Here is a 27,545-nt window from a genome sequence, read left to right on the forward strand (position 1 = left end):
GTGAGGCTGTCAGGGACCCAGGTTCTCTCTGCTTCTTCACTGTGTTCATCAAATATTTCTACACCCACTGCCTTCCCAGCACATGGCAGGATTACTCCACCTCCTTGTGACTTGCTTTGGTCAATGAAATGCAGGCAGAACAACATGGGGCCCTTCTGGGAGGCTGTGTTAAGTGCCAGGGCACGTTCTTTTCACCATGTTCTTTTCCTCTGCTATGATGATTATGGAAGCCAGCGTTGACATGGAGCCTCCACCTGCCTGGTCCCCTGAGTGAATATAATGAGCAGGTCACCCTTCTGCTCTAGCTGGGTCATGTAGCATGAGTGAGAATAACATGTGTGTTGTTTTAAGCCACTTAAGTTTCTGGGTTATTAATGTGTGTGACTGATACACTGTCCCCAGTGCCAGTGTCAGGCTAAGATTCGTTCTCCTCATGATCCCAAGAGGGCTGAGCAATGGAACCAGGCATAGTCATAATGGGAACAAAAGCTTTCTTTCTCACATCCTTCAGGAGCAAGAGAACCTCCTTCCCAAGAGTAAAGAATAAATCTCTCTCCTTGGTCTGATTGAGCCAATGTAGATTTCACATCCACCTCTGGATCAATAGAAGGTGCCAGCGGGATGCCCATGCTGATTGGCTGGCACAATAATCTCCTGGGGCATCAACCCCAATCTCCGGTACATAGATTCATATTATCATTCATATTACTTATATATGATGACTGATGATAATGATGATGATGATGAGGCTCAGGTTCATTAACTTACTCAAGGTCAATAATTTGCACAAATTAAGTAAGTGTGAAACTAGAATTCAAACTAGGCTGTCAGATTCCAGAGACCAAGTTCTTACCGTGATGTAAGTCCTGAGAGGGAGGAAAGATTTGTGTCTACTGGTTCATTGCTGTATCCCCAGCACCTAGGAAATATATGCTGAGTAAATGAATAAGCCAATCTCTATCCACCTCCAGGGGTGTGGAGAGGACTGAAAGAGACACAGCATGCTCTGGGTTTCATCGACGCCTGGCTGCGCTCACCAAAGGTACGCAGAAAGTCATGGGGCTTGGCTCTGCCACCACGACACGTCACTCGGCCTTTTCAGGTCTCAGTTTCTCCTCCATAAATTGGGAAGGAAAATATGTTACTCCTCTTAACTACTTACAAGGCAGTTTTGAAGATCCGAAAAGAGAATAAATGTGAAAGTATTTTGGGAAGTAAAGAGATTAATAACAAAATAAATTATTATTATTACATTTTATGTACACTAGTAATTCACCAATATTATAAGTTTCTTGGCCCACTACTAAGAGTCTCTAGGAAGCTGATGGCAGTGATTAAAATTTGGTTAAGATTTTCCTACTTCTACTTTCTTTTTCTACTACTTTCCCCAGACTGAAGATGGCATTTCCCGTCCCACCAAAGAAATGTATCAGAGAGGGAGCAAGTGATGGGAAAGGGTGAGAATTAGCCTTGTCAGAGAGAGGCAAGCCTGGGCACCCGGTGGGCATCGATGGGGGCTTGCTGTTTTTCTTTTTCTTCCTTTGGCTGTTCATTCTCTGAGTCTGCGAAATTGATGACAGGTTCCCCAGTGTGTGCAAATTAGGTAGAGCTCCGCTTGTGCAGGGGAGCAAGATGTTCTTTTTTCTTTCTCCCCTCCTCTTCTGTTCTGTCTCCTTTCTCTCTCTCTCTCTTTCTCTCTCCCTTCCCTCCTTCCGTCCCTATCTGCCTCTCTCTTCTCAAATTTCTGTCAATCCACTTTGTCCCTCTGTGGACAGGCTGGTGATGACAAGAGTTTCCCAAAGTAGACATCACCCCGCTTTGCTGCTCTGACTCCAGAAGCCCAGTCCCTTGTCAGCACACGCGCCTGCACCTGAGCTGTTCCTTGACGCCTCCCTCCCACCTCTGCACCTTCTTCAGCCTGAACCTGGACCGCATTCCTGGTGGCCTCCTGCGGACACTGATCCCCCCTGCAAACTTCTTTCATGGAAACTGCTTCCTGTCACACTGCATAGACCTACCTCAGGGCCAGCGGTGATGGACAGGCCCTTGTCCCTTTTGCTCCTGGTTGTCTCTTCCCAAGCATTCCTCCCCCATCCTCCTGGAATTCATCCCAGCAGCCTCCACCATCTGTGACCCCTTACTTTTTTGTCATTTTCTGACCTCCTGGTGTCCTTTAGCCAACAGCAGCTCTTGACCTTGGTGTGTGGTCTTTCTCGTTTCCTCAAAGCCTGGCCTTATTTTCAGGGGCTTCAGTGTTCCTGCTGAACCTGTATTCCTTATTCTGCTTGCTCCTGGCTCATGGTGTTGCCTCATACTACACTGCAAAGGATGGTGGGTGCTCTCAGTAGGACTTGTCACGTCCTTGGGGCCCAGCTGTGACTTGTGACTTCAGCGCAGCTGAGGAGCTGACAGCGCCCACCCACCTGCCCTGTGGCCTTCGATGTTTATGCATCAGGGGCTTCTCTGAAGCTGCTCAGGCTTTCTTTAAGCTTGGAGGTATAAGGCTGTTAAACCCTTGGGGCAACCTTAAACCATGGGATCTGGAGTCTGAATGCCCCACAAACCCACCCTTGGGTCAGGAGTACATAGGCCTGGGGATGAGGACAAGGCAAACGGTTGGTCACCATACGGCCAAGACGACAGTGTCTGCTGGACAGAACAGAACAAGGCAAGGAGGGTTCCCCGAACTGGTGAGCTTCTACAGTTGGCCCAAGCTCCAGCGAAGGTGGATGGATCCTCCCCGCACCCAACCTGCCCCGACCCCCGCAGACGGAGCCAATGGTTTTTGAGGATATGGTACGAGGGGGAAAGGCACATAATGGAAGCAGGGCAGGTGGCCACTTGCCACCTCCAGCAGGAGCTGAGGATTTGCAGAGGGTCCATGGGTGCTTCCCCAAGTGGAGGGGAAGGATGCCTGGGGAGAAGCGGCAGTGGCTGTCAGGAAGTGGGGCACTGACCCCTGACACAGGACGGAAGAGCAGGAGGCCAAGTCCTTTCCCAGAGGCATCATCCCTTCTTTTCTGCCTCCATCTGTGCCACATCACATACAAGGAACCACGATGGTGAGTGTATGGCCTTTCCAGGCTCCTCCATCCCCAAATGGGAAGAGTCTCTGATTGTGAGACTGCCTCTGAGGGCTCCAAGGAGGCTGATGGGACCCTGAGAACAAAGAGCTGAGACCTAGAATGAGGAGGGGACCTTCAAAAGTGGGGAGACTGACAAGCAGAAATGCACGGACGAATTAAATGTTTTGGGATAGGAGGGCATGAGCTGTCCCAGAGGGCCACAGAGGGAACTGGGAATGGGGAGAGTCTTAGGGGCACAGCTGCCACTGGGTTGAGGATAAATGGTGACAAGGGTGGGGACAGGGTACTTTTAAACTATTCTGTTGGGCTTTCAAAAAACATACCCGATGCCCCTCCTCTTCCCTTAAATTTCGTGGATTTCTGCAAGACTATTGGTTTCAGTTATAGCTTTCTATCCAAATGTTGTTTCTTTGAATCCACGTTTCTCAAAGACGGGCTCCCCCAAGGCCCTGGGTTTCATTTAGATTGCTCGGAAGCAGCCCGTCCATGTTAGGAACTCTGAGTCTCTTCTCCCCAACTCTGGCCAGGTGGCCACAGTGTGAAGACCAGCACTGAACGTGCCCCTTCCACCAGCAAAGCTTAGTATTGTTCAGCCTGGGAAAGAATGGTCCCCACCCACACGGAACAGTCTTCTCTTCGTTTCGACACGGTTATCCATGAGAGGTGCTGTGAAACGATGCTACCCAAATTTTCGGCAGGATACTAACGCGGAGCAATTACTATCTGCACAGTGTGGTGAGGTGCTGTGGCAGCAATGGTCGTCCTGGGGCAGTGCAGCTCCGGCTCACAACAGCGCTGTTGTTAGAAAACTAACCACAGCCCCGCGGGCTACTTTGTCATGCTTGTAGAGAGAAAAATAAAGTGGCCCAATAAAGCAGCCCACTCTGCTGCCGAGTTTTAGTGCTGAGTTGTGCTTAACAGCACTTTGGGAAGGCTTGGAGCCTTAAGAAAAATAAAGGGCTCGATGCTGAACTGCCCATTTCTAGTCCCAAGTGAGTTTGAAAATGCTACCTACTAGAAAACCAGCTGTGTGGTGTTGGTAAGTGGCACGGCCATTCCGTGTCTTAGCCCAGTGCCTTGTGGCTGCCAGGCTTCCATTAAGTTTTCTGATGAATGAAGAACCTCAAAATTGAGGACTTGGAGCCCTAGGAGCTCTAAGGGGCTTTCCCGAGACAAAATTCTGGGATTTGTTTTCTACTGTTCCAAAACATAAGCCTGTTCCAATTGTGGACCACCATTTCCTTCACATCTGACACAAATGCATTATCAAGACTGTCCTCATGGGCACTACAGGTATTGAAAGTTCGAGGCTGCCTTGCGGATGAGGCAGGCTCTGGGTGTCTTTTTTCATATCTGCTGGTGCATCCCTGACCCAGAGCTGCTGGGAGCTGGGCCTGGAACGATGCCCAAGTCATTGAAGACCCTCCATAATTCTGTGCAAACCTTCTCTCGCCTCAGCAGGGAGGACCAAGGTACCCAGTGACAGCAGGGTTCCAGCCTTCAGTCTCTGCATTTAATTCTCGGGATTCCTTCCTTGGGGTGTCATTATCCAAGGCACATTCAAAGGAAGAAAAGCTGCACGCACAGGCCCCTTCTGCCCACCTTGCCTCCAGGCTGTCAGTTGAGCCTCCTTTGGAGGCCATCAAACCTCCAGAGGAAGCAGCAGACTCTTTACCTCAAGGTTAAAATAATATGGTCTTTCTACCGACGAACCTTCATTTCACTAATGTTTCCAAAAGTCAGGGATGATTTCGATGCTGCTTTTCCATTATAATAGCTTTGCCTTCCAAAGTTTACTTTTCACATGAAAAACCTTTAGCAAGGCAGTGAAAGAAAGCCATGGTTGCCGTCTGTGTTCCCTGCAGAGAAACCAAAAATATGGAGGAGCTTAAAAATAACCGTGCCTTTTGCAGGTAGCTCCTTATTCGATATTAAGTGCCCTCCTCTCCAACGCAAGTGTTCGGAATGCTAAATTAACTGTTAACAAGTATTTTTAAATAGTATAATTTATGCTAATTCAGAAATATTTCCGTTTCCAAACTGATTATTTTTACCTCCCGAATTGCCGCGCTTTTGCATCAGCAGCAGCCGAGGCAGGGCGCTGCGATCAAGCATCTCTCTGGATGACTTCTGGATCCCTGGTCATTTCCAAGGGTGGTTTCCATGGGCGCGTTTGCACGGTTTATGCACCATGTGCCGTGGATACGACCTGTCATGATTGCGGGAGAAAGAAGGACGCCACCAGTACTGACCGGTGGTGAGCACCATCTATCAAGGTCAGGGTGCCGTGGGAGAATTCCTTCTGCTCCTGCCTGAGCAGGCATCATGGGGAGGGAGGGCTCAGGTTTGCTTGCTGGCCCTCCTGGGGGCGCCTCTTTCTCCCCGCTCACCCCCAACAAGAACATCATGGACTGATGGTGAGGACACAAACTCGAAACCTACTGCTCCTTCTGGGGGCTTTCTGCTTCCACCGAGATGTCTGTGGACATCTGCTTCATCTAGCAGAGGACACTTGAGGAGACCCTGTGGCCACACCTTCCATTCCCCTCCAGTCCTTTGCAGGGAGAGCACTCCCACCTGCGCGTCCTGGGGGAAAACTGCTCATCTGTCCTTCCTTTTGCATTTGGCTCTGGCACCCGTGGCTCCCCACCCCTGTCCCCAGGGTGGATGTCTACCTTGCTCTGTCCTCAATAATGACCTTAGGACTCAACTGTCAGAAAGGAAAGGGAGGGGAAAGAGAAGAAAGGGAGCTGAGCTTTGCTTTTTGAACAGTGAAATCCACAAGAAGGTCCTAATGGAAGGAATCAAGTGCCACCCAAATAGCCTGTGATGAGGAACAAGTCTACTTGATGAAATGTTTGCGGTGGGAGGGACACCAGAATGCGAGATGGTCCTGCTGCTTCTTTAGGTCTGTGACTGCACTGAATGCCTATCAAAGCCCAGGAGGGAAAGCTACACCACTGCCCAAAGGCCCTTTCCTGTAAGTGCAACCAAGGGCCATTAGGGCACCATGGGTGAGGGAAGTCTGTCCTGTGGTGCCTGCACAGGCAGGTGCCCCACGGGCACAGAATCCTTACCCTGACGTGTTCTAGAGTAGCCAACAAGTCCACTTGGACACACTGTAGCCTCACACCATCACACATTGGCCTTCATTAGCCATGTTCCATCCTGCTCTACCAAGCTCCCTCATATTTCCTCATGCTCCATCATAATTCATTGTGGTCCCTATGACTCCATTCAGAGGAGAACACGACATGGAGGCTGTGTGGGTCCTCCCACTCTCGACACTGGCCCAGGAGTACAGAGGACAAAGCCCAGGGTGTTCATAATGGCCTGGAAGTATATGCAGTCCCCATCTAGACACTGCCCAGATCCTTGGCCTCCCTCAGCCTGCTCCTCCACGCTGGACCTACCCTGCTGGTCTGCTGGAAGCTCTTTCCAAGTATTGGTTCTCAGTTCCGGGAGGTTGCACGTGCTGTTTCTTCTTCTAGAACTCTCTCCCTTCCCTGACCCTCCTCCCAGTCTGTCCAATTCTACTCACTCTCTGGGCATCGGTGCTCACCACATGTGGCCTTCAATAAACTGAATCCTACATGGCTGTTGGCTCGTCCATTCCCTCACCACTCAGGACTGGGTCTCTCTCCTTCACCACAGTGCCTGCGAAGGCACCGGCACGTAGCTTCAAATGTTTTATAAAATGGCACACCCAGATAAGAGAAAGGAGAAAGAACAGATGAAATTCAGCACTTTCCAATATTGAAAATAAACATTAATTAGTAGTAACAGGTAAACAGGTGGTGATATGTGAACAAAACTACAGGAGACCAGGGAGGTGAGGAACGATGCTCAGAAGCTAGAAAGAGAAATGAGATTTCTTCCCAGTGGTGAGAAGGGCAGCATGATTGCTGGGGGATGGCAGGACAAATTTTGGAGGCTTCAAATGTTGCAATGGTTGTCAACAGAAGAAAAGACCAAGCGAGCAGGGCTGAAGTGTGACGCCCTTCCCAGGACTGGCCAACCCAAGCCAAGCCGCAGAGGAGCTGGTGGAACCAGCACAGCCAGGAGCTCAGGGAGAGGCTGCAACTCAGATGGACCCACAGTTGTGACTGGGGGGGATTTAGATGAAGGGCATCCTGCACCCCTCAGGTCATATGGGAAGGTCACAGCAATGACCTCACATGGTTTAGCAGAGAAAATAAGTTCTGATCAGAGTTTAAACAGGGAAAACCTTGGCCATGCAAAGTAGCTTCCTAGCAGTGGAACAGCCCTGCAAGATGAAGGACAGTTCAAGGAGGAGAGAGACAAAGAGACAGAGACAGACCCACAGAGAGAGACGCAGAGAGAGACAAACACATAGAGAGAGACAGAGACAGATGGAGCGATAAAGAGAAAGAGACAGAGACAGAGAGACACACAGAGACAGAGACAGACACTCAGACAGAGAGAGACAAACAGAGACAGATACACAAAGACAGAGACAGACACATAGAAAAGAGACAGAGAGAGAGACAGACAGACGCAGAGAGAGAGAGAGACAGAGACAGACAGAAAGACAGAGAAAGAGAGACAGACAGATACAGAAACACAAAGAGACCGACACACAGAGAGAGACAGACAGACGGAGACAGACAGAGTCAGAGACAAAAAGAGAAAGACAGGACAGACAGACAGAGGGCGACAGTGAGAGAGAGAAAGGATGCCCGGCCAGCCTCATGAAAGAAGCCGTTTGGATGTTCCAGCCCCCAGAAACAAACGACAATGTGAGCAGTTTGTACTATTATCATTTGGCTGATGAAGAAACTCCAGTCATGAGTGGCTTCTCTGGGGTCTCGAAAATCTGGGCTTCTATTCAGGAATCTCTAAAGTCACCTCTTTCTGTCAAAATACCCCTTCACTAGAGGTTTGCTGTGCTCCGCCCTTCGTCTTTTCTGTGAATTGTTTTGTTTTGAAAATCTCATTATACGCTTGTGCCATGGTTCGCCACAGAAACAGACTCACCAGGAGATACGTGTACAAAAAAAGCGACGGTGAGGTATATTTTAAGGAATTGGCTCACATGATTATGGGGGCTGGCAAGTCCAAAGTCTGTAGGGCAGGCCGGCAGGCTGGAAACTCGGGCAGGAGTTGATGCTGCAGCCTTGAGGCAGAATTTCTTCTCTGGAAAATCTCCTTTACTTAAACTCCACTGATCGGAGATGCTAACCACACCTACCACACACCTTCACAGAAATACCTAGATTAGGGTTTAAATAACTGGGTGCTATGCTTCACTAAGCTGACACGTGAGACTAACTAACCACCACAAGTCTTTTGCCCAGGGCTCACACTAACTCATCAGCATTATCAAAAGGAGCTTTGCTGTGCGTCATACTTCCATGAAGTCCCCGCGTCCCCTCCCAAGCTTGGCCCACCACACTGAGGCCGTCGCCGGACCCGGCTGGAGCAGGTGCTTCTTTGTGTTGGTGAGAGAGAAGCAGGGAGCATCAGTTCTACCTTATTTGGGAGCAAAGGGTTATTGAACCAACAGGCTGCCTGTGAAGTTTATCTGAGCCATCACCAACTGAACAGTAGATGTTCAAATAACTCGGAAAGGGCAGACTGGCAGAAAAAAAAAAAGGTAAAATTCCCCAAACAGACTTTAAAAAGTAAGTTAATTACTAAAAAGTAATTAGAGATAGAACTAAAAAGCAAAAGTTAAATCAAAGAAAAAAAATCATTACAACAACAAAGACTTTGGTGAACATGGAACATAAAGCCCAATATCATAAAAGAATCCAGAGCTGGAGATAACGAACTCTGTAAGGAATTGAAAGAGATCAGATCTTTACATGAAAGACTAATCTTAGCACTGATTAAAAAATGACTTCTTTAAATACCAGGGAGCAATCTTCAAGCATCAGGGTGGTTTTTAAATAAGACAAAGACTTTCCCACCTGACAACTATAGCTTATATACTATCTTTTAATAAAGATTTGAGGCATGCACATGTTAAACTGGATGGATGGATTTGTAATAGACCAGTAAGCATTTTGGAAGGCAGAAGAATAAAACCAAAATTTAACTGAAAGTGTGAGAGCTAAATCTGGCTTTGAGCTTCCTGGAAACCAAAGCAAAAATAGAACATACGAACTTCACCATTCCCGTTTTAGTATGCATTCTCAATAAGGCAATTATCACTCCGAGGGGACCAAAAAAATCCTACTTTGTTAATGTAAAAAGCATAGACATACATAAAGTCCATAAGTAGATATATGGTACACCTGTACAAAATTTCATGATGGAGAATGATTAGAAATAAATGTCTAAAAAGGCTCCTTGGGAGGCAATAATGAAAAAAGGTTGAGAAACACCATTTCTGGGCATAAAGAATACACTATTGCATCTAGATAGGCAAGCCGTGCCCCGGGAACCTCATTCCGGAAGGAATGTCTCAAGAAGGCACTTGATGACAACGAGGCCAGTTTCTCCTTTATTATAGTTTTGCGATCCAACACTGGATTTAAAAGGTGAAGAAATTTTGTGTCTGTATCGCTTGAGAAGTTCACTTCTTTGTGAATATATTCACATACTTACAATTTGTATTAGCACATTTCTGAAACATATATAAAATGTGTCCAGTTTTCTCCTCCTAACTGTCGTGTCCTCCACTACCTTCCAGCTCTAGAGCCCACCATAGCAGTTGGTGGGAGGAGCCGGTGGGAGAGGATCCAGCCAGAGTGTGGGGACTAGCCAGGGTGACTTCTGGAGGAGGTCATGGTGCAGGGTGAGAACTAGAACCTAGATGCCATTCTAGAATAAAAACTATCCCTTTCCAAACAGGACCAGGAACTACTTTTTACAATTTTCGGTGACAGCTATGCAACGTGAAATGCTGACTATCCAAAAATCACCCCCAGCCAGGGGCTGGCCTCTCCTGTGCTCTCCCAGGTTGTGGAGCAGAGGCAATTATTTTAGGAAGGTAGATAATATCCAATTTCTAACACAACTTGACGGAGGATGAAAATTTGTCTCAGTCAAAGAGTAAGGATTCACAAAGAAAAAAATTCCATATTCACATGTGTCTAACATTTGCTGGGGGTGAACTGAATCTTTACAAGGAATAAAAAGAAAGCGGGGGGGGGGGGGGCAGCTATCGAGCTAAAATGAGCGGGTGAGAGCACTTAACATCCCAAAGAGGAGCCCACTGCCTTCTTTGCTTCTTGCCACCTAAGGTCCAGAGAAAGCTCTGATGTCTGATGTCTCCCAAAATAAATGACACATGCCACTAAACAAAGCCCCCTCTCAAATTAGCAGCGGAAAAGGCTAAAAGGAGGCAGAAATGACGTGCAGCCAGAGAGCCCTGGGGTCGGGTTGAGGGGAGAAAGCTTCAGCAAGCGCTAGGCTCTGCTCTGCTCTATCTGTAAGGACAGGCAGACACACAGAGGGACACGGGTGCTGTCTATCTGGACCCCAAATCAGAGACAATTAATGGGTGGCGAAGTACACTTCTTGGGGAAGATGCGCACAATACAAATGTGGGTCACAAAGCTCTTTAAGAAAGCAGAATAGAAACAGTAGCATTTGTGTTTTACATCAAGGGATAAAAACACAGTATGTCAGACAATGTGAGTCTTTTTAAATAACATTTTATTTTTCACTGTCAATGATTAACTTTTGAGCCTACTAGAAGAGTATCATGATTATAGTGAATAAAAAAATATAGGTGATAGAATAAAAAATTAGGTTGTACAAAGTTAGTTCTTTTAAATCATTGTCCACCAACATTTGTAGGACTTTGGAGCTTTGAAAAAAACCAACAAAACTTAATTTGCATTTTTTTTTTACATTTCCAGCAGTTAAAAATTAAGAACACATATTGAGAATCATTTGTGGATGTCTATTACAATAAACGAAGGACCAAAAAAATTAAAACAAGTTCTAAGAACCATCATATATACAAACTTCTGTACAGAATGAGGACAAAAAGAATTCACCCAATTAAAACCGTCTCTTGTGGTATATGTTTTCTTTTTTTAAAAAGAAAGAAAATTTATCTTCCTATACTCATATTTATTTTTCCTCTTGATCCAGTATTTTTAATGGTGTTTCCACTCCATAAATTAGTAACTGTTCAGTAGCTGAGAAATACCCTATTTTAAATTATCCCAAAGGAAATCAGGAACTTCCCTGAAAGGGTTGACCTTAATTGCCTGATGTAGGTTGAAGACACTCAACCAACAAAAGTCACACCACCAGCTGGAGCGAGGAGGGTTTGATAAAAGGTCCTTCGAGTGTAAGTTGGGGGTTGGCCTATGGAGAGAAGATGAGGATTCAGAAGCTTGGTTGCTACACAGTTCTTAAGGGTGATGGCTTAACCTCTCCTACTGGGCTAAACTCAGACCAACCGAGCTCTTTGCCAACATGTCATTTGGCACAAAAAGAAAGGACTTTTGGCAAGACTTAGGCTCTCTCAAGACGGACATACTCAGAAGCCCCCAGTTTTGATAAACACAACAGTACGTCCAGACCCATATGCACCTTGCTCCCCGAGGCTAAAGGCCACTCACTCCACGGCTAGAAATGAACTCCTATTAAGGAAAAGCAATTGCACTAAGTGTCAGACATCACAGCCCCAACGAGGTAAACGCCAGACACGGAAGAAGACACGGACAGAGAGGAGGGATGATGGCTCGCTCTTTCCAGACCGTCCTGCTGCTTTCACTGCACGATCCCAGAGTCCACCGAGGTCTGCTTGCGCGTCGTCTTTGGAGGGGGAGGAGGCGGGGTTTTGCTGGGCAGCGGAGGTGGCAGATGCTACAAGACACAAATACCAGGGAGATGTCACATTACGGAGGCTCTGACAGGAAAGGATTGGTCTCCTGGTGGGGTGTGACCTGGCACGACAGTGGAGAGGGAGAGTTAATTTGCACCCCTGGATGGGGATGCCCTCTCTGCATGACTCGGGGCTGGCAGGTCTGCTACACTCGGGACCAAGTTGTGGGGGTGACAGGCCTTTCTGGCATCTGATTCACTGCTCTTCACAGGGCACTGCAGAAGTCTGCACGGCCCCTGAGAAGTCTAACCGCTGCTCTTTGCGTGGCAATTTAAATCCAGGTGCTATTTATCTGGGGGCCCCTGGAAATGAACTGGTTTCAGAACTGGGCAGTTTAAATGGCTAAAGCAAGTGAATATGACCAAAGAAGGACCCAGAGCCACCCAGGCAGCTGGTGGGGTCACAGCTGAGCCTGCCTCGATGAAGACCCAATGGGTCCCTCCTCTTGACCCTGGGGATGCCCCTAAACTGTTCAGGGACAAACAAGTCCTTGCAGATGCTCCTAGGGGTGGGTGAGAGGTGCTCCCTTGCTCTCAGAACTGGAAAGGCCACATGAGAGAAGGTCAGCCAGGCCATGGGCGGCACCTGTGGCCACCATCCAAGTGACCCATTTACAAGGTAGTTTTTCATCCACAGTCGCTCCCAAAACCGCAAACGGATGGGGATGAACAAGATTAGGGGGATGTTTAAACTCTCCATGAGAGAAACACACTATATAAAGAAACAGGTACAGCTGTGTCCCAGTAAAACTTTATTTACAAAATCAGGTGGCAGGCTGGGTTTGGCCACTGGCCATCATTTGCCTTAGATTCCCAAGAACGAATTGACCACTGTAAAGGTGATGGACAAACCCCTGCTTAACGGACCCGTGGGGGGTGAATGACTGAGGGCAGCTGTTGCCTTCTCGCTTCACACCCTCGTGGGCACCACAGACGCTGACATACAGCAGCTGTAAATATGTGTTCGCCAAACAGGTAACTGAGTGAGAGGGAGCTGAATGATGATGAACGAACACACGAACACCCGAAGGAATGAAGAAGTGACGAGTGAGCCGATGGACCACCGAATGAATGAGCAGAGGATGAACAACAGACCAGGATAAGTGGGCGCAGCCTCAGGCAGAACATAAACCCAGTGAAGTCAAGAGCGCGACCATCTAACTGAGGGGGGAGTGAATTTCTAACAGCCTCTCAGTGGAGGTTCACATTTAGCTCAAGGTGAGAAAAGAAGTTTCAAGGACAGAACAGTGATGCAGTAGTCTCTCACTCAGTGCCCAAATTTCCTCCTGACCCACAGACAAGTAAATACTAAGATGACCTAGTGCTCAACAGAGAGAAGAGTCTACATGTGGAAAACTAGAACAGATATAATGATAGACATTACAAAAAGGGAAGGAAAATAATAGGCTCGTAAGTCTTTTTAAGTTCATAACAACGGTTAAAAGAAACACCTGTTTTGAAGTCTGATCAAAAGGTTGTTTACATGTGAAAGCCAGAGTGTAGGTCAATGGTGAGAAGGAGGGCCGGGCTGACACCATCGGATACAAGTGCAACGCCACAGACACCCTTTATGCCAATATGAGCCTGGCAGGTTTATCACTATCAAGCAGAGCGATAGCTCAGATTACTGGTTGTAAGAGCCATTTTGAAAGAATGACAGCGTAAAGTGGCGACAACTAGAGATAGAGTTGACTACAAGCCCGAGGCCGATCAATGAGAGTGACAGGAGGATATCGATCACTCCCCATGGCAGACAAGCGATCATTATCCTACAAGAGCTCTCGGGCCTGCGCAAAGGGAGGCACCCTGGAAAGCCAACTACTTCCAACTAACTATGACATGCTAACCCACGAGCGTGTCACCTGGATGTGCTCTTGTGCTGCAAGCAAATCAAACCAGAAACAAACAGCAAAGAGGCTTGGGTAATTAATCTAATTGCACTCACAACTCCTTTATGAATGCAGCCAAAGTTTGTCCATGCTCCTTCCTTCCTTAACCAAGAGTGCGTGGTATCAGTAACTTTGAATGATGTATCAAAGAAACTGAGATGATAAAATGTTGTCCCTGAAATGATTTGTAACAAAAACGGACTTGGTCGTGCTTCCAAATTGAGAACCCTCGGTTCACTGATGTAGGGACATCTGGAGGCGTTCCTGCTTTTCCAATAAATCAAAGCTGCGATCAGTTAACTAAGCTGTTAGGAAAACAACACACCAACCAATCAATGTTCTTGCTCGACTCCCGGAGTCTCCTTTTGTTCTAACTTGTAGTCAGTCAATGTTACATTTCTGTAGCTGTAAAGAATCAGTCCAGCCTCCTGAAAAGCCATCACAGGGCAACTGGTCCCCTCTCCAGGGCCAGTCCTCCCTCATGGCATCTCTAGGGACGGGGGGCCGATCTGAAAGGTGTGGCAGCCACAGAAGAATGATCCGCCCCCTCAGCACCAAAGGTGAAGCCCCACTGCTTACTTGGTTTTCTTACAAAAGGAATAATCGAACTCACAGACTGTAAATAAATCCCCTCTCTCTTCTACTCCTCTCACAAGAAGAGAGATAATAAACTTGTAGAACATTCAGGGAAAAAGTCTCCAGAAAAAAAAGAGCATGCAGGTTTTTTATTGTTTTTTAAGGGAAAAAAACACGCCTCACTGCTATGAAAAAAATCGCAGCCACAGAACAACGTCACGTCTTCAATGTTCTACAGCAGTTCTGTTGCCATGATTGCTTTTTGGAGGCTGAGCAGCTGCACATAGGAACAGGGAGACCGTACTCTTCCGACGGCACTGATTTAATATCGTAAGGCTATGAATTACGTGGCCGGGGAGGGGCAAGCCTGGAGGCGCATCCCTGACTGCCGGGTCAGTTTCTCATGTGCTCCTCCACCTGCGCGCTGACCTCGGACACGGCCACCCAGGGGACAGAGAACCCCATGTGACAGCAGCCTTGAGAACCAGGAGAGGAAGGCGGCAGATCTCAAAAGAATGTTTCTAGAACTGCCAACTGGTAACAGAGGTGCTGGTTTAAATGACTTTTTAAGACTTTTATCTAATATTTGCATTTAGGAGGCAGGCCCAGAGGCCACTGAACAGTGAGCACATCAGACAAGATTAATGACCAAAACAGAGTTTCCAAAGGGATGGCAGCCTGGGGACCAGCGCTGATGAGGATCTGAGCTGGCTGTTCATGCTTATGGCAGCCAGCACCCCAAATCTAAGCAGGAAGGGTTTCAGGGCTGCAGGCACAGCTAGGGCGGGGTGGCCTCAGGGAGCTCAGAGGGCTTGCCCAAAGTGGAGCCATATCTGGCTTCTCCTCCGAAGATTTTCCATGCAGCCAGTGCCTGTCCCCATTGAGAGTCAACAACACGAGGATGATGCTGCCTTGAGGAATTGTGGGGATACAGGCTTGTCATGGGCCAAATTGGTATCCAACAGGAGCCCGCAGCCATGCAGTGTAACATGGGCCAACTTCTTAAAAAAGTCAGACAAACGCTTCATAGAAAAGCTACTTTTCAAAAATCAAGCTTCCACAAGAATTGCACCTCAAGGAGAAGGCCTCCATGGTGATGAGGCTGGCCCTTCGATCCGTCTGGATCTTCTCTCCCCTTTTCTCGTTCTGAGGCCCACATCTGAACGTGTGTGTCTGTGTAGTCATAATGACACAGAACTACAGATGGCACGTACCTGATCGCTTTGACCTCTTTTCTCAAAATCAAGTCTAGGCTAGCCCAGAGGAAACACACTTACATCAGGAAGGAGAGATATCTGCCTTGTGGAGGGAAAGAGAGTAAAAACCCATTTTTCAGATTCCCGACGACTTACCCTCTGGTGAGGAGGAGGGGGCGGAAGCGTCGGTGAGCCGATAAAGTCTTGGTTTTCCATCAAGTTCCCATAATCTGCCGTGCTGCCTTTGAGAGGAAGAGGAGGCGGAACCTCAGCCACGTCCATCCCGGTCATGCCATTCAGCTCCAAACCTGGAAAACCGGGATCCGTTTACAACCACATCCACATCCCCGTGGGCCGTGAATGCACAGGCGGCTGCTTCAGGTTCCCTCTGGGAGTGGTGGTGGGGGGGGGGGGGCGGGGGGCAGAAACACTTTATCCCCAAGAAACACTTGTCAATGGGGCAGAGAGGACAGAATGGAGGGGTAGAGGAGGCAGAGGGTGGGATCCCCTCCTAATGGCATGTTCTAGAAAGAACACCAAGTTCCATGAGACACCTAAAACCAGCTCTTAAAGGAGGCATTGATGCACTATAAAAACAGCCATGTCAACCCCAGGCCCCTTCTGATCCCTCCTCAGGCCCTTTCTCTCGGTGGCATCTAAACAGCTGGGTGTCACAGGCCTGTCTACACCTGCCTTTTTCAAAGCCCAGCCAGGACTGTGTAGCCAGCCTCCTGCAGTTATGACCCAGAGCGCTTCTCTAAGTGAAGTGTAATAACGCAGCACAAGCCAGCCACCTGCCCTTCAAATCTCTCTCCTATAGGAAAACCCACGACTGTATGAAATGAAGTTATTAGCGGCAGCAGTCACTGTGGCTGTGGCTTTAAATAAGCCAAGGGGAAGGACAATTGATTTTTAAAGTAAACTGAAAAAGCAGCCGTTTTCAAATGGAGGAATAATGATTGACAGCATATTTTCTCAACCTGTGCGGAGACTCTTAGAAATAATTTGTTTTTCTTTTATCTTAAAAGAGAGGAAAATAAACATTTTTCCTGATGGGCCTCTTGCAGAATTTTCCACAATGATCCATCTAATGAAAAATCCTTCATTAGGAAAATGCCTCCCAGGAAGCGTTGTGTCAATGTATAAGGAAGCCTTGCCATTGAATCGTGGGAGCAAGAAGTGCACAAAAAAGTGGCATTAATTACATTCATAATGCTGTGCAACCATCACCGCTATTTCCAAAACTTTTTATCACCCCAAACACAAAGTCTCTACCCACAAAGCAATAACTCCCCCATCTCTCCCCACAGCCCCTGAAGACCTCCAATCTACTTTCTGTCTCCTTATTTTAGTGGTTTCATATCATTGGAATCATAGATCTGTCCTTTTATGTCTGGCTTATTTCACTTAATGTTTTTGAGGTTTGTCCATGCTGTAGCAAGTATTAGAACTTCATTTTTTCTTATGGCTGAATAGTATCCTACTGCATGGATATGTCTCTGGACATACATTTGTTTATCCATTCATCAATTGATGGACATGGGTTGTTTCCACCTTTTGGCTACTGTGAATAATGCAGCTATGAACATTTGCATCCAAGTATCTGTCTGAGCCCCTGTTTGCAATTCTTTGGGTTATATGCCTAGGAGCTGACTTGCTGGGGCGTATGGTGATTCTGTATTTAACTTTAAGGAACCATCAAAGTGTTTTCCACAGCAGCTACAATGGTACCTGTTTTTAACTACTTTTAATAAAATTAATAAAATATTTTTAGAAGAAGATCACATGGTAATAGTGTAAGGATGTGAAGAGGCAGCACCCAGAGACCACCTCCTTTCCAGCACCCAGAGAACTCTTCGCTCACTAATGAGGCTCATCCACAGAGGCAGCCCTGACCCCTCCCCCGAGGGTCTCCAGAATCGCTGCTGCTGCCCTTTCAGCAAGAAGAAAACCAGGTGCTGAGGACAATCGTTCATTGCCTTGCACGAGCCACTCCACAGGGCCGTGCTCTCCGGCCCCAGGAAGGAAAGTGGGTTCTTCTGGGCTCCCTTGATCTGCCGCCCTCACTCCCTACCACCCTCTTTGCACCAAGATTTCCTCCTCTGGTGGGCCTGACTTTAGTTGCGAAAAGCTGGTTATCACTTGCGGTAGGTTGAATAGTGTTCCTCCAAAATTCACGTCCACCCAGAACCTCAGAATATGACCTTATTTGGGGATAGGGTCTTCATAGATATAATGAGTTAAGGATCTCAAGATGGGATCCTGGATTTCTGGTGGCCTCTAAAGCCAACGACTAGTGTCTATAAGGAGAGGAGAGGACACAGAAACCCAGAGAAGAGGGCATGTGAAGACGGAGGCAGAGACTGGAGTGATGCTGTGACAGGCCAAGAACGCCAAGGACAGCCAGAATCCACCAGAAGCCAGGAGAGAGGCACAGATAGATTCTCCCTCTGTGCCTCCAGAAGGAAGCAACCCTGTCGACACCTTGATTTCAGACTTCTGGCCTCCAGACTGTGAGAATAAATTTCTGCATTCTAGACCACCACGTTTGTGGTAACATTTTATGGCAGGCTAGAAACTGCACAAGACGAGAAAACAAAGCTATACCCTTAGCCCTTCAGAACAGCCCGGAAGTGCTTCCTCACTTTACATTCTTCCTGGATACAAGAAGGCCCAAGGCCCTCGCATGACTCATTACCCTGTGATACAAAAAGGGAGACTGTTCCATGGGCCTCTCAAGTCTCCTCCCAAGGCAGGGGGTTTTGAGAGCCTGGAGGGGGCCCACACTGTCCACCCACAGAACTCAGGAGCCCAGGACTGGGCTCTGGCCTGATTTGCTGAAGTCCTAAGGGACATTCCCAATAAGTCAGGTGCTTGTCAAAACTCTTTCCATCTGCTGGAAGGAGAGGAAGTGCCTCTAACTCTAGAGCCTTCGATCAGGAGGGAAGCACAGAACAAGGTCACGGATTCGAATACAGAGAAGGTTCCTCTTACTGGACTGCACACTGAAGCTGAGCTTGGCCCTTGGCATGACCGGAGGGGGTGTCTGCTGGGAGGACGGTGACGACGGGGACACTGAGAAGCGCCTCTCACTTCCAATGACGTTGATCACCTGGCTCTTGGGTCTCTGGGGCCGCAGAGGACTTATCTGTATTGGAGGGACAGAAAGAGCATAGTTAGGGTCTGTCATGGGCTGGGGTGTGTCACCCCACAAGTCCTAACCCCTAGCACCTGTGAATGTGACCTTATCCAGAAACAGGGTCTTTGCGGATGATCAAGTTAAAATGAGGTCATTGGGGTGGGTCCTAATCCACTATGACTGTGTCCTTATAAAAAGGGGAAATTTGGACACAGAGACACACGCACAGGGAAAACACCATGTGAAGATGAAAGCAGAGATTGCGGTGATGTTTCTACAAGCCAAGGAACACCAAAGATTGCTGGTAAGACCACCAGAAGCCAGGGGAGAGGCACAAACAGATTCTGTCTCACAGCCCTCAGAAGGAAACAGCCCTGCCGACACCTTAGTCTAGGACTTCCAGCCTCCAGAACTACGAGACAGTACATTTCTGCTGTTGAAGCCCCCAGTCTGGGGTCTGGAAAACTTAAACAGGGCCTCACAATAATCTGCTTACACAGTCTGGGGGTGGATCCCACATCACATGTTTCCTGAACACAAATGTAAAACAGGCAGAAGATTGCTGCACTGTTCAGGGCCATGTGAGAGCACAGAGGAATACCTCCCAAGGGTCAAGAATGGAATAAACGGCCTGCTCAGCAACCGGAATGCTCAGGCCTGCTCCTCATTTCTTGGGCTTTCTTGGCAGCTACAGGAAAAAGTCTAGAAACCTGCTGAGGGATTTTCTTGATCCATTTCCTGTTTCTTCTCTCATGCTATGTTATTGCTGAGTAGGAATTCTTTCTCTCTACTTTTCGCCACATTTTTCCTGCCAGTCTCTGACTCTCAAATGTAACTGACATTTCCCCATCTAAGCCCCCTTCTTGTGTTTGTTATGTTGAGAAGTTTTATTTATGTATTTCTTACAACTTGGTCTCAGATCATCAGACCTGGGGAACACAACCAATTCCAAACTGCTGAGGTAGGAGGAATTAGAAAAGTTACTAACCCAGTCAAAAAGGAGGAATCCCCCCTCCACCCCGCCCCCACCAAGAAGGGCAGGAGGCTCTGGGCTTGGGGCTGCGGCCTGATTCCTGGGCCTGGCTGGGGTCAGGGGGTCTCGCTGGTCAGGGCCAGCAGCAGAGTAGGTGGAGTGCGATGTGTGCCCTCTAAGCGGTCTGCAAAGGCTAAGGAGGGCCTGTTTGGAGGCTGCTGAAGCTGGAAGGAGGGGAGGAAGGTTTAAGTGCTTTGGTAAATGGGGTGACTGGGGGACACAGGCAACAGGCTGACTCCCAGAACCATCCTATGCTGATGGAGCAGATCCCGGAGACCAGGCGTCAGCCGTCATCTGCAGAACTGATGAGTTCCCTGCGGCCTCGCTGGGGGAGGTCGGGGCCTGCCTGGTGAAGCTCTGGGATCTCCGTGGATGTGTTTGTGGACTGGTGACAGGGATTCAGGAATTGTTTAGGTGCTTCTCCCGCCCTTCCCTAAGGGCACTTTCTTATGATTCAGAGAGCTGAAGGATGTCTTACTGGTGAGAGGCAAATTGCACCTGGAGAGCCCCGGCCTCCCACCTGGTGCTCAGAGAGGCTCAGCTAAAGGTCATGAAATTGTTAATGACGCAAATCAAGTGGGAAGCTGAACCCAGCCCCACGGAGAGACCAGAGGAAACCTCTGTAGAAGCTCAGGAGGCCAGGTGGGAGGCAAAGAGCAAAGGCTACCCTAGACGGCCTGGGGAAGACCAGGGGGCGCGGTGTTGCCCCAGGGAATGGGGCTGCCGCATCTGGTCCAGGAAAGCCCCCTCCCAGGGGTCCCACTCACCCACCTGCTCCACCCTAGGGTACTGGGCCAGCCACAGGCACATGGACACGCGCGTAGGAACCTCCAGGTGCCTACTGTACTCGAGGACCTTGCTAGCACCTGCCACCAGGAGGAAGAGGCCCCTTTGCGGACAAACAAGTAGCTGGGCCGGATGAAGAACAGTAATCTGCTCCCAGTGAGAGGTCAGAATTCCTGGCCCCTGGAGCTGCAGCTGTGGTCATTCTGAGAACTGTCAGAGGCCGACAGAAGTGTCAAGCTTTGTGCTCTGACCTTGGTGCATCTCTGTGGATTTGCTGAGGGCACTTTGGGTCAGCTATGGGGAGGCCCACCTTGTGCTGAACTCAGCCCGTCTTTGCTAGTGTCCTTGCAGGAAAACAGGGCCACAGCAGGGAGGGAAAGAACTTGTACTGTGATGGTCAAGTGCCTGGCAAGTCCTTCGACATCTTTTCATATAACTTAATTGTGATCAAGTCTGCCACTTGGCTCAAATTCTCTGAGGCCCTCAGTTTTAACATCTTAAAATGGAGCTTGAATAAAAATATATGAAAGACTTGCACAGTGTCTGGCACTTAGTAAATATTCAAAATATGTTTCTGTTAATTTCCCCACCCAGTTATGCTGTCTTGCGACTTGAGAATTCTGAGCTTGAGAGAAGGGGATCTTGGCCAGTCCCAGCAGGGTTGCTGGCATCTCAACTCTCCAGAATAGTGGACAGAGAATACGGGTGGTTCATCAGAAATCTCTTAATCCCAATGCTTGAGGCTCAGCGCTTGGGCGTGTAATGCCTGCCTCTGGCCAGCCCCTCCCCTGGGCCCTGACACCCTTGGCCACTGTCGTGCTGCCATGAAACCCACAGACCAGCTGCAGTCAGAGCTGAGTCTCAGGTCTCAGAAGGGCATTCGCCTTCTAGGAGGCCATGTTGTGGCTCTCGGATTTGCCTTCTGCCTCTAGACAGCCAAGCAACATGGGACCACGGGTCTGAGTGGCAGGCAGTCTGGATGAAGTACACCCTCTGGTGTTCAAGAAATAAACAAGCAGCGAGGTATGTCTTATCAAAAAGCGGTCCCATCTGAGCCCTTCGATCAAGCATCCCTTCAATCACAGCGAGGACAGGTCATGGGCTCCTGCCCAGGGCAGGGGCATTCTTGGTCCCATACAGGCAAACGCCCATCAGTTTCCAGGAGGAGGCGGCTCCAAGCCTGAAGTAACCTTTGAAGCTGACAGCCTGGGTGAGCCTCTTCTTTATTTAGTTTCCAGTCTACAAATAGCCCTTTCTGAATAAAGTTCACTCCAGAAGCTGTCCATACCTCTTTTTTGCCCTCAGACTCCAAATGCTGCTGTGCACTTCTGGGAGCAGCCGCCCGCCCTGCCCAGCCCAGGGACGAGAGTGTGCTGCCTGGGTGTCACTGCCATCACACGCCCTGGACTCCAGAATAAACGAGATTCCCTGGGATCCATGTTTAATGTTAACTAACCAGCAAGTGTCAGGTTTAAGTCCCCGAAAATCCTCCTGAAAGATGGCCAAGAGATTTAAACACGGAGCAGATGAAGCACGGAGGATGACACGGAACCGTGTGCAGCTAGTGGAACCTGGCAGGAAGGGGCTTTTGGACTCTAGCTGAGCAGATTATAACACCCAGGCGAAACTGTGGCTTAGAGATTTCTGGTCATGAAGGGGGGAGGGAAAGGTGTTAGCTGACCCAGAGCACTGTTTGTTTTCTGACAAGAGCATTCCTGTTCACCTTCGGAGATATCAGACATATATTGGAAGCCAGTCCGACATTGCTGCAGAGAGCCTACAAATGCGTGGGTCCTGCCGACAGCGGACCCCGCCTGAGCCCCTTCGGAATGGAAGATGAAGGCCAACAAGCATCTCCCTGAGAAAGGAAGCTCACCTTTCACCTGTGGAGCTCACCTTTCACCTGTGGGGTGTATGGGGGGTGGGGGGCATTGAGGGAGACCCCGGATTCTCAAGTGACTATTTTATAGCAAGTTCAATAAACCCCCACTGACAGCCCCATTGCCTGATTGTAGAGCAAAGGCAGGTCCAGCAGCCACGGCAGAGTGAGGGGACGGTCCCCGTGAAATTACCGTTTCTGAAAGGATCACAGCCTCAGACTGCTGAAGGGAAATGTCGGTGGGTTTAAATTCTTTATCAAATATCTCTTGATGCTTGCTGTTCCTTTTTTCCTTCTTCTTGTCCTTCTTCTCCTTGTCCGCATCGTCCTTGTCCAGCTTGTCCTGGGACCTGGAGTGCATTTTCTTTGGCAGGAGAGGCTCCAGAGCAAACCTATAGGAAACGGTTCTTTAAATCAGTGACGGCTTAACAGGAGAGCAATTGCTTTTCACCCTGCAGATGTATGTAAAGTCACTCATGACGAACCTAAGTGTGGACCGGGACCCCCAAAATTCTCTCAGGAGAGGAATGATTTAAAAGGAGAGGCCGAGGGAGACTTGAGATACATATTAACCAATTGCAATGATGGACGGTGCTGGCATCCTGATAAAAACAAACTGGAGAAAAACAGGACATTTATAGGACGAAGGAGGAAATGTGAAGTCTGACTGGATGTGTGGTGATGATACTCAGCGATTATTGTTGATTTGTGACGCAAGGATGGTATTTGGGGTATATTTCAAAAAGGGAGCCCTCGCCTTTTATAGATTCATACTGAAATTTTCACAAATGCAATGAGGAGAAATAGGCAGGTGCTGATGCAAAGAAATTTCTGGTACCTTGATTCTGACCAAGTTTCTATGGCTAGTTTAAGACTACAGATATATTGGTTGCTTCCATTGGAAAGCCTTCTGGATGGCTCAGTGAGAAGCAAGCTGATCTCAGCTTGTAGGAATGTGTAGATGCTCTCAGATTGTCAGCTGAGAACTGTGCTAGAGGCAGTGGACCTGGCTGCTAGCTCTGCCACTTACTGGTGAGTCTCAACATCCTCTTAACCACTATGGGCTGGATGTCCCCATTCACAAAGTGAAATGAGGACACCACCACCACCGTTCTGCCTAAAAGCATGTTAATGGTTAGCCTATGGAGTAAATGGATCTTGGACTAGTTTCTAAGGCACCTGTCAAAGCTGAGTATGCACACACATCTACACGCAATTGTGGTTTGCTATTTTAAGACAGGACTGTCTGAGGCGGGGGAGATGTCTATCTGTTTCTGTCCTAGTAAGTCTTATCAGGAGAGGAAAGAAATGGGTCCAATTCTAAGGTTGGAGTCTTACCCTCTGTGGCAGAGAGGAGTTAGGAGAGATAGCCAACGTGGATAAAGGTGCGAAAATGTCTTAAAAACCTTATAGCATGTTTCACACAGGAGGTATTGTTAGGATCTTATATTTTCAAAATACAGCATTTGAAAATGGTATTTGAAAAGGGATAGGGTCCCTGAAGAGGAATGACAGTCTTACAGACATCTAGGAGGAGTAGCCTATATTGCGATTTCTCATAAATGTCTTTTAAACGGTGGTCTACACATCATTTCCGTATGGTTAAGAGAAGCAAAATAGGAAATGAAGAAGGTTCACAGAAGCTCCCTACCTTCTAGCTGCCCAGTGCCCATGCAGTCCCTGAGCCAGGGGCAGGACAAACCACAGTCCCCGTAATGTGGACCGTCGGACAGGGAGCTGGCCCCGAGCCTGCCCTTGGGAGCCCCCAGTCCTGACAGCCACCTTCCAAGCTTGACTTCCTTGACCATCTGGAGAATAAATTGGCTTTTCAAGGGGACATTGATTGCAAGAGAAAGAAACTTAGAAAGCCAGTCACATTTTCAGCATAGCTGTGGTTTCTTTTAAACTTATTTGTGAATGGGACATTTAGAACAAAACCAGTGCTCTGATTAAGAAGGCCATTACAGCAACCTCACTCCCCAGTATGCGAGAGGTAACGTGCAAATCAACATTTAGATGGATCATTCACAAAACCACATTTCAAATCCCTTGAAGAGACAGCCTGCTGAGAGCAAGAATCACATCTCCTGTGTTTTGTTTCTCCCAGTAAACCTGGATGGGCAGCAGGATTTGTTGTTGTTAAGGTGCATACTATTTGAACAGTAATGGTATTGAACGTAGGCATTGATTATCAATAGCTGCTAACATCACTGGAAGAAAGATAGCCAGACACAATGTGCCTCTGAACGGAAAAACTATGAAACTGTCCTGTCCCCAAATCAAACCTGAATCTGATCAAGCCTCTAGATGCAACTATCGATATGCAGAACTATGGAGGACAGAGACACACGTCAAACAACACAGTAGGGATGCAATCAGCAAAATGCAGACTACAGGATAAACAATCCAGACTTTTCAACAAATAAATTACAAGGAATAGAAAAGAAAGAAAGTGGAAGGAGAAATCTATTGATTAAAAGAGAATTAAAGAGGGGTCAGCCCGGTGGCTCAGCGGTTAAGTGTGCACATTCTGCTTCAGCGGCCCAGGGTTCGCCAGTTCGGATCCCGGGTAGTGACATGGCACCACCTGGCAAGACATGCTGTGGTAGGCATCCCACATATAGTATAGAGGAAGATGGGCACAGATGTTAGCTCAGGGCCAGTCTTCCTCAGCAAAAAAAGGAGGATTGGCAGCAGATGTTAGTTCAGGGTTAATCTTCCTCAAAAATAAATAAAAAAATAAATAAAATTAAGTTAAATAAAAAAAGAGAATTAAAGAGATATATCAACCAACTGCAAGGTGGGGATCTTATTTGGGTCATTTTCAAACAAAATCAAAAAAGTACATTTATGACACAATTGGAAATTAACACCAATATTTGATGATAATATGGAATTACTGTTACTTTTGTACATGTGATAAAGGTAGGATGGTTGTGCTTTTTTAAAAAAGTTCTTACCTTTTAGAAATTCACACTGAAATACTTATGGGTGAAATCACATGATGTTTGAGATTTGCTTCAAAATAATATGGGGGAAGGAGAGAGTGGGATACAGACTGAAATAAGATTGGCTAGGAGTTGACGGGTATGGGGTCTCATTATAATATTCTATCCACTTTGTCTATGTCTGAAATTTTTCTACAATAAAATATGCCAGTGTTGACTTTGATCACTAAGGCGTTTTGGGACCCCTGGACTTTTCCAACTGGATATGCCATAACCACTAAGTCAACATCCATTAGGCATTAGATATTATATCTATTATATTATAAGCAACAATGAAAAATCTCCATGATTTTATTCTGGGTTCTGCAGAACTTGAGACAATTAATGTAGGAAATAAGAGGATTAGGGGACATCTTTCAGCTCAGGGAAAGAGCTGTGCTGTGAAATCCAGGTGAGTACACGAAGAACCCAGAGAAAGACAGGTTGAGCTAAATTTTTCACATTAGGAGAAGCAACTGCCAACAGGAGGAACTTTATTCTGCACATAACCCGTGCCATTGGAGACCAAAGCCTCATTTTCTCCAGATTAATTACATAGCTAAGGGTGGTAACCCCGAGAATGAACAAAAATCTGGGCTCTAATAAAGATGCCTTCTAGTTCAAGGTTAAACAAACATCTCCTGGGCAGGAGGAGACGACTGCTCGCGCTCCTGTATTCACAGGTGCAATACATCACTTTTATCTGAAACCTCTACATCAATTTCCACCCTCACCCCTACGTTCTCGGAAACATAAAAACCTTTTCATAACCAGCCTGGGGATTTTCTTGAGAAGCTGAATTAAATTTCTTTAGCAATCTTGCTCTAAGTGATAAGCACACATGATTTAAATATTTCTAAATTGAGAATTTCCATATGGATTTGGCCTTATAAGCAGCAGACCCTGATAAAAATTACTGTTAAGAAAAAAAATGCGGATATAGTTTTCAATCCTCCATGGGGCACATCGGTCATTGGCAACAAAGGGCACTTAGATTTGAGCTATCCCTGGGGGCGCTCTGAGAGTTCGTGTCTGCATGTTGCAGGGGCCAGGGCCTGCAGGTTCACTAGGGTGATGGATTGTAAACCAAATGGGGGTGGACAAGCACACAACCGTGCAAACTTGACAGTACAACAATGAGAAGTGGTTCTCTGGTGTTCAAGGTGCATGAGACATTTTTTCTCTTTGTTTAATAAGAAAAGAATAAACTTTACATGTCTGCTACTCAAAAACACCAGAACATTATCAGTATGGAGGTTCTCTCTGAAGACTCCGAGTGAATGCAAGAAACACAGTGGGAGCTCAACCAACATTGACTCCTTTTGGTTCCTGTTCCTCTTAATCATCTTGTGCTGTTGGGTGCTCAAGAGCAAAATCTGGTCTCCAAAGAAATCTTACAGAAATAACCTGGCCCTGCCAGCTCTCAAGTAAGGCTGATTGTGTGACAGTTCTGCACTGGTGTGACACCATGGAAATGACAAGGGATGAAAAGTACAAGCACAGCACCCAAGGAGTGCACCACGACTCTTCCAGGACATGTGGAAGGGGACTGAACACTCACTAGAGGTTTTAAAATTTGATGGACACCTTACCCGAAGCATTTTTTCTCAAAAACGCACAAGACCCTGAAAGTCATATTGGGCACTACAGTTGTAAAGTCTTGGAGGGTCTTAGTTTCAAACATAGTTTATTTTAAAAATCCTCTCAGTGGTGATAAAACAAACCCAGGAACCTGGGTGGCTCCTTGCAGGACCTGCCAACTTCTCCCTGCCGTTGAGCCTGACTCACCCATCAGAACCCGGCCTGGAAGGGGTGCTGTCCGATGACAGGGAAGAGACAGAGGCCACCGACAGAGGCCGCGATGAAGAGGGCATGGTGAAGGATCGGACCATGGACCGCGGCCGGCTGCCTCTTCTGTCGTCCAGACTTGAGGGCTGCAAGAGAGAGAGGCTTATTTGATGTCTGTGCCAAACGACTTCCAGCCTGGCACGGTCAGACTCTTGGGACCAAGTGGCCTTAGCAGTCTGGAATCTTGACTGAAACTGTCCACACTTTTATGAACAGTGCCTATTCTTGTTCAGGGACAAAGACGAAAATGATGATTATTTGGGGGTTTGTTTTGAAACCTTACCTGATATGAAAAATACTGGAAAGAAACTTCTT

General features: G+C 47.5%; 1 protein-coding gene across 2 annotated transcripts in view; it reads right to left on the reverse strand.

Moving 5' to 3' along the window:
* Positions 1-10,695: 10,695 nt before the first annotated feature.
* Positions 10,696-27,545, reverse strand: part of DOCK1 (dedicator of cytokinesis 1) — a 503,869-nt gene continuing 487,019 nt past the window's right edge. For both annotated transcript variants that reach the window (XM_023637097.2, XM_023637090.2), the window contains exons 48-52: positions 27,171-27,316; positions 22,589-22,787; positions 18,553-18,706; positions 15,715-15,866; positions 10,696-11,879 (exon numbers count right to left, since the gene is read on the reverse strand). In XM_023637097.2, the coding sequence (XP_023492865.1) occupies positions 11,784-11,879; positions 15,715-15,866; positions 18,553-18,706; positions 22,589-22,787; positions 27,171-27,316 (747 nt within the window). In that variant the 3' untranslated portion in view covers positions 10,696-11,783. The remainder of the gene's footprint in view (positions 11,880-15,714; positions 15,867-18,552; positions 18,707-22,588; positions 22,788-27,170; positions 27,317-27,545) is intronic.

Source organism: Equus caballus, chromosome 1 (assembly GCF_041296265.1).
Source record: "Equus caballus isolate H_3958 breed thoroughbred chromosome 1, TB-T2T, whole genome shotgun sequence".
NCBI classification, from domain to species: Eukaryota; Metazoa; Chordata; class Mammalia; order Perissodactyla; family Equidae; genus Equus; species Equus caballus.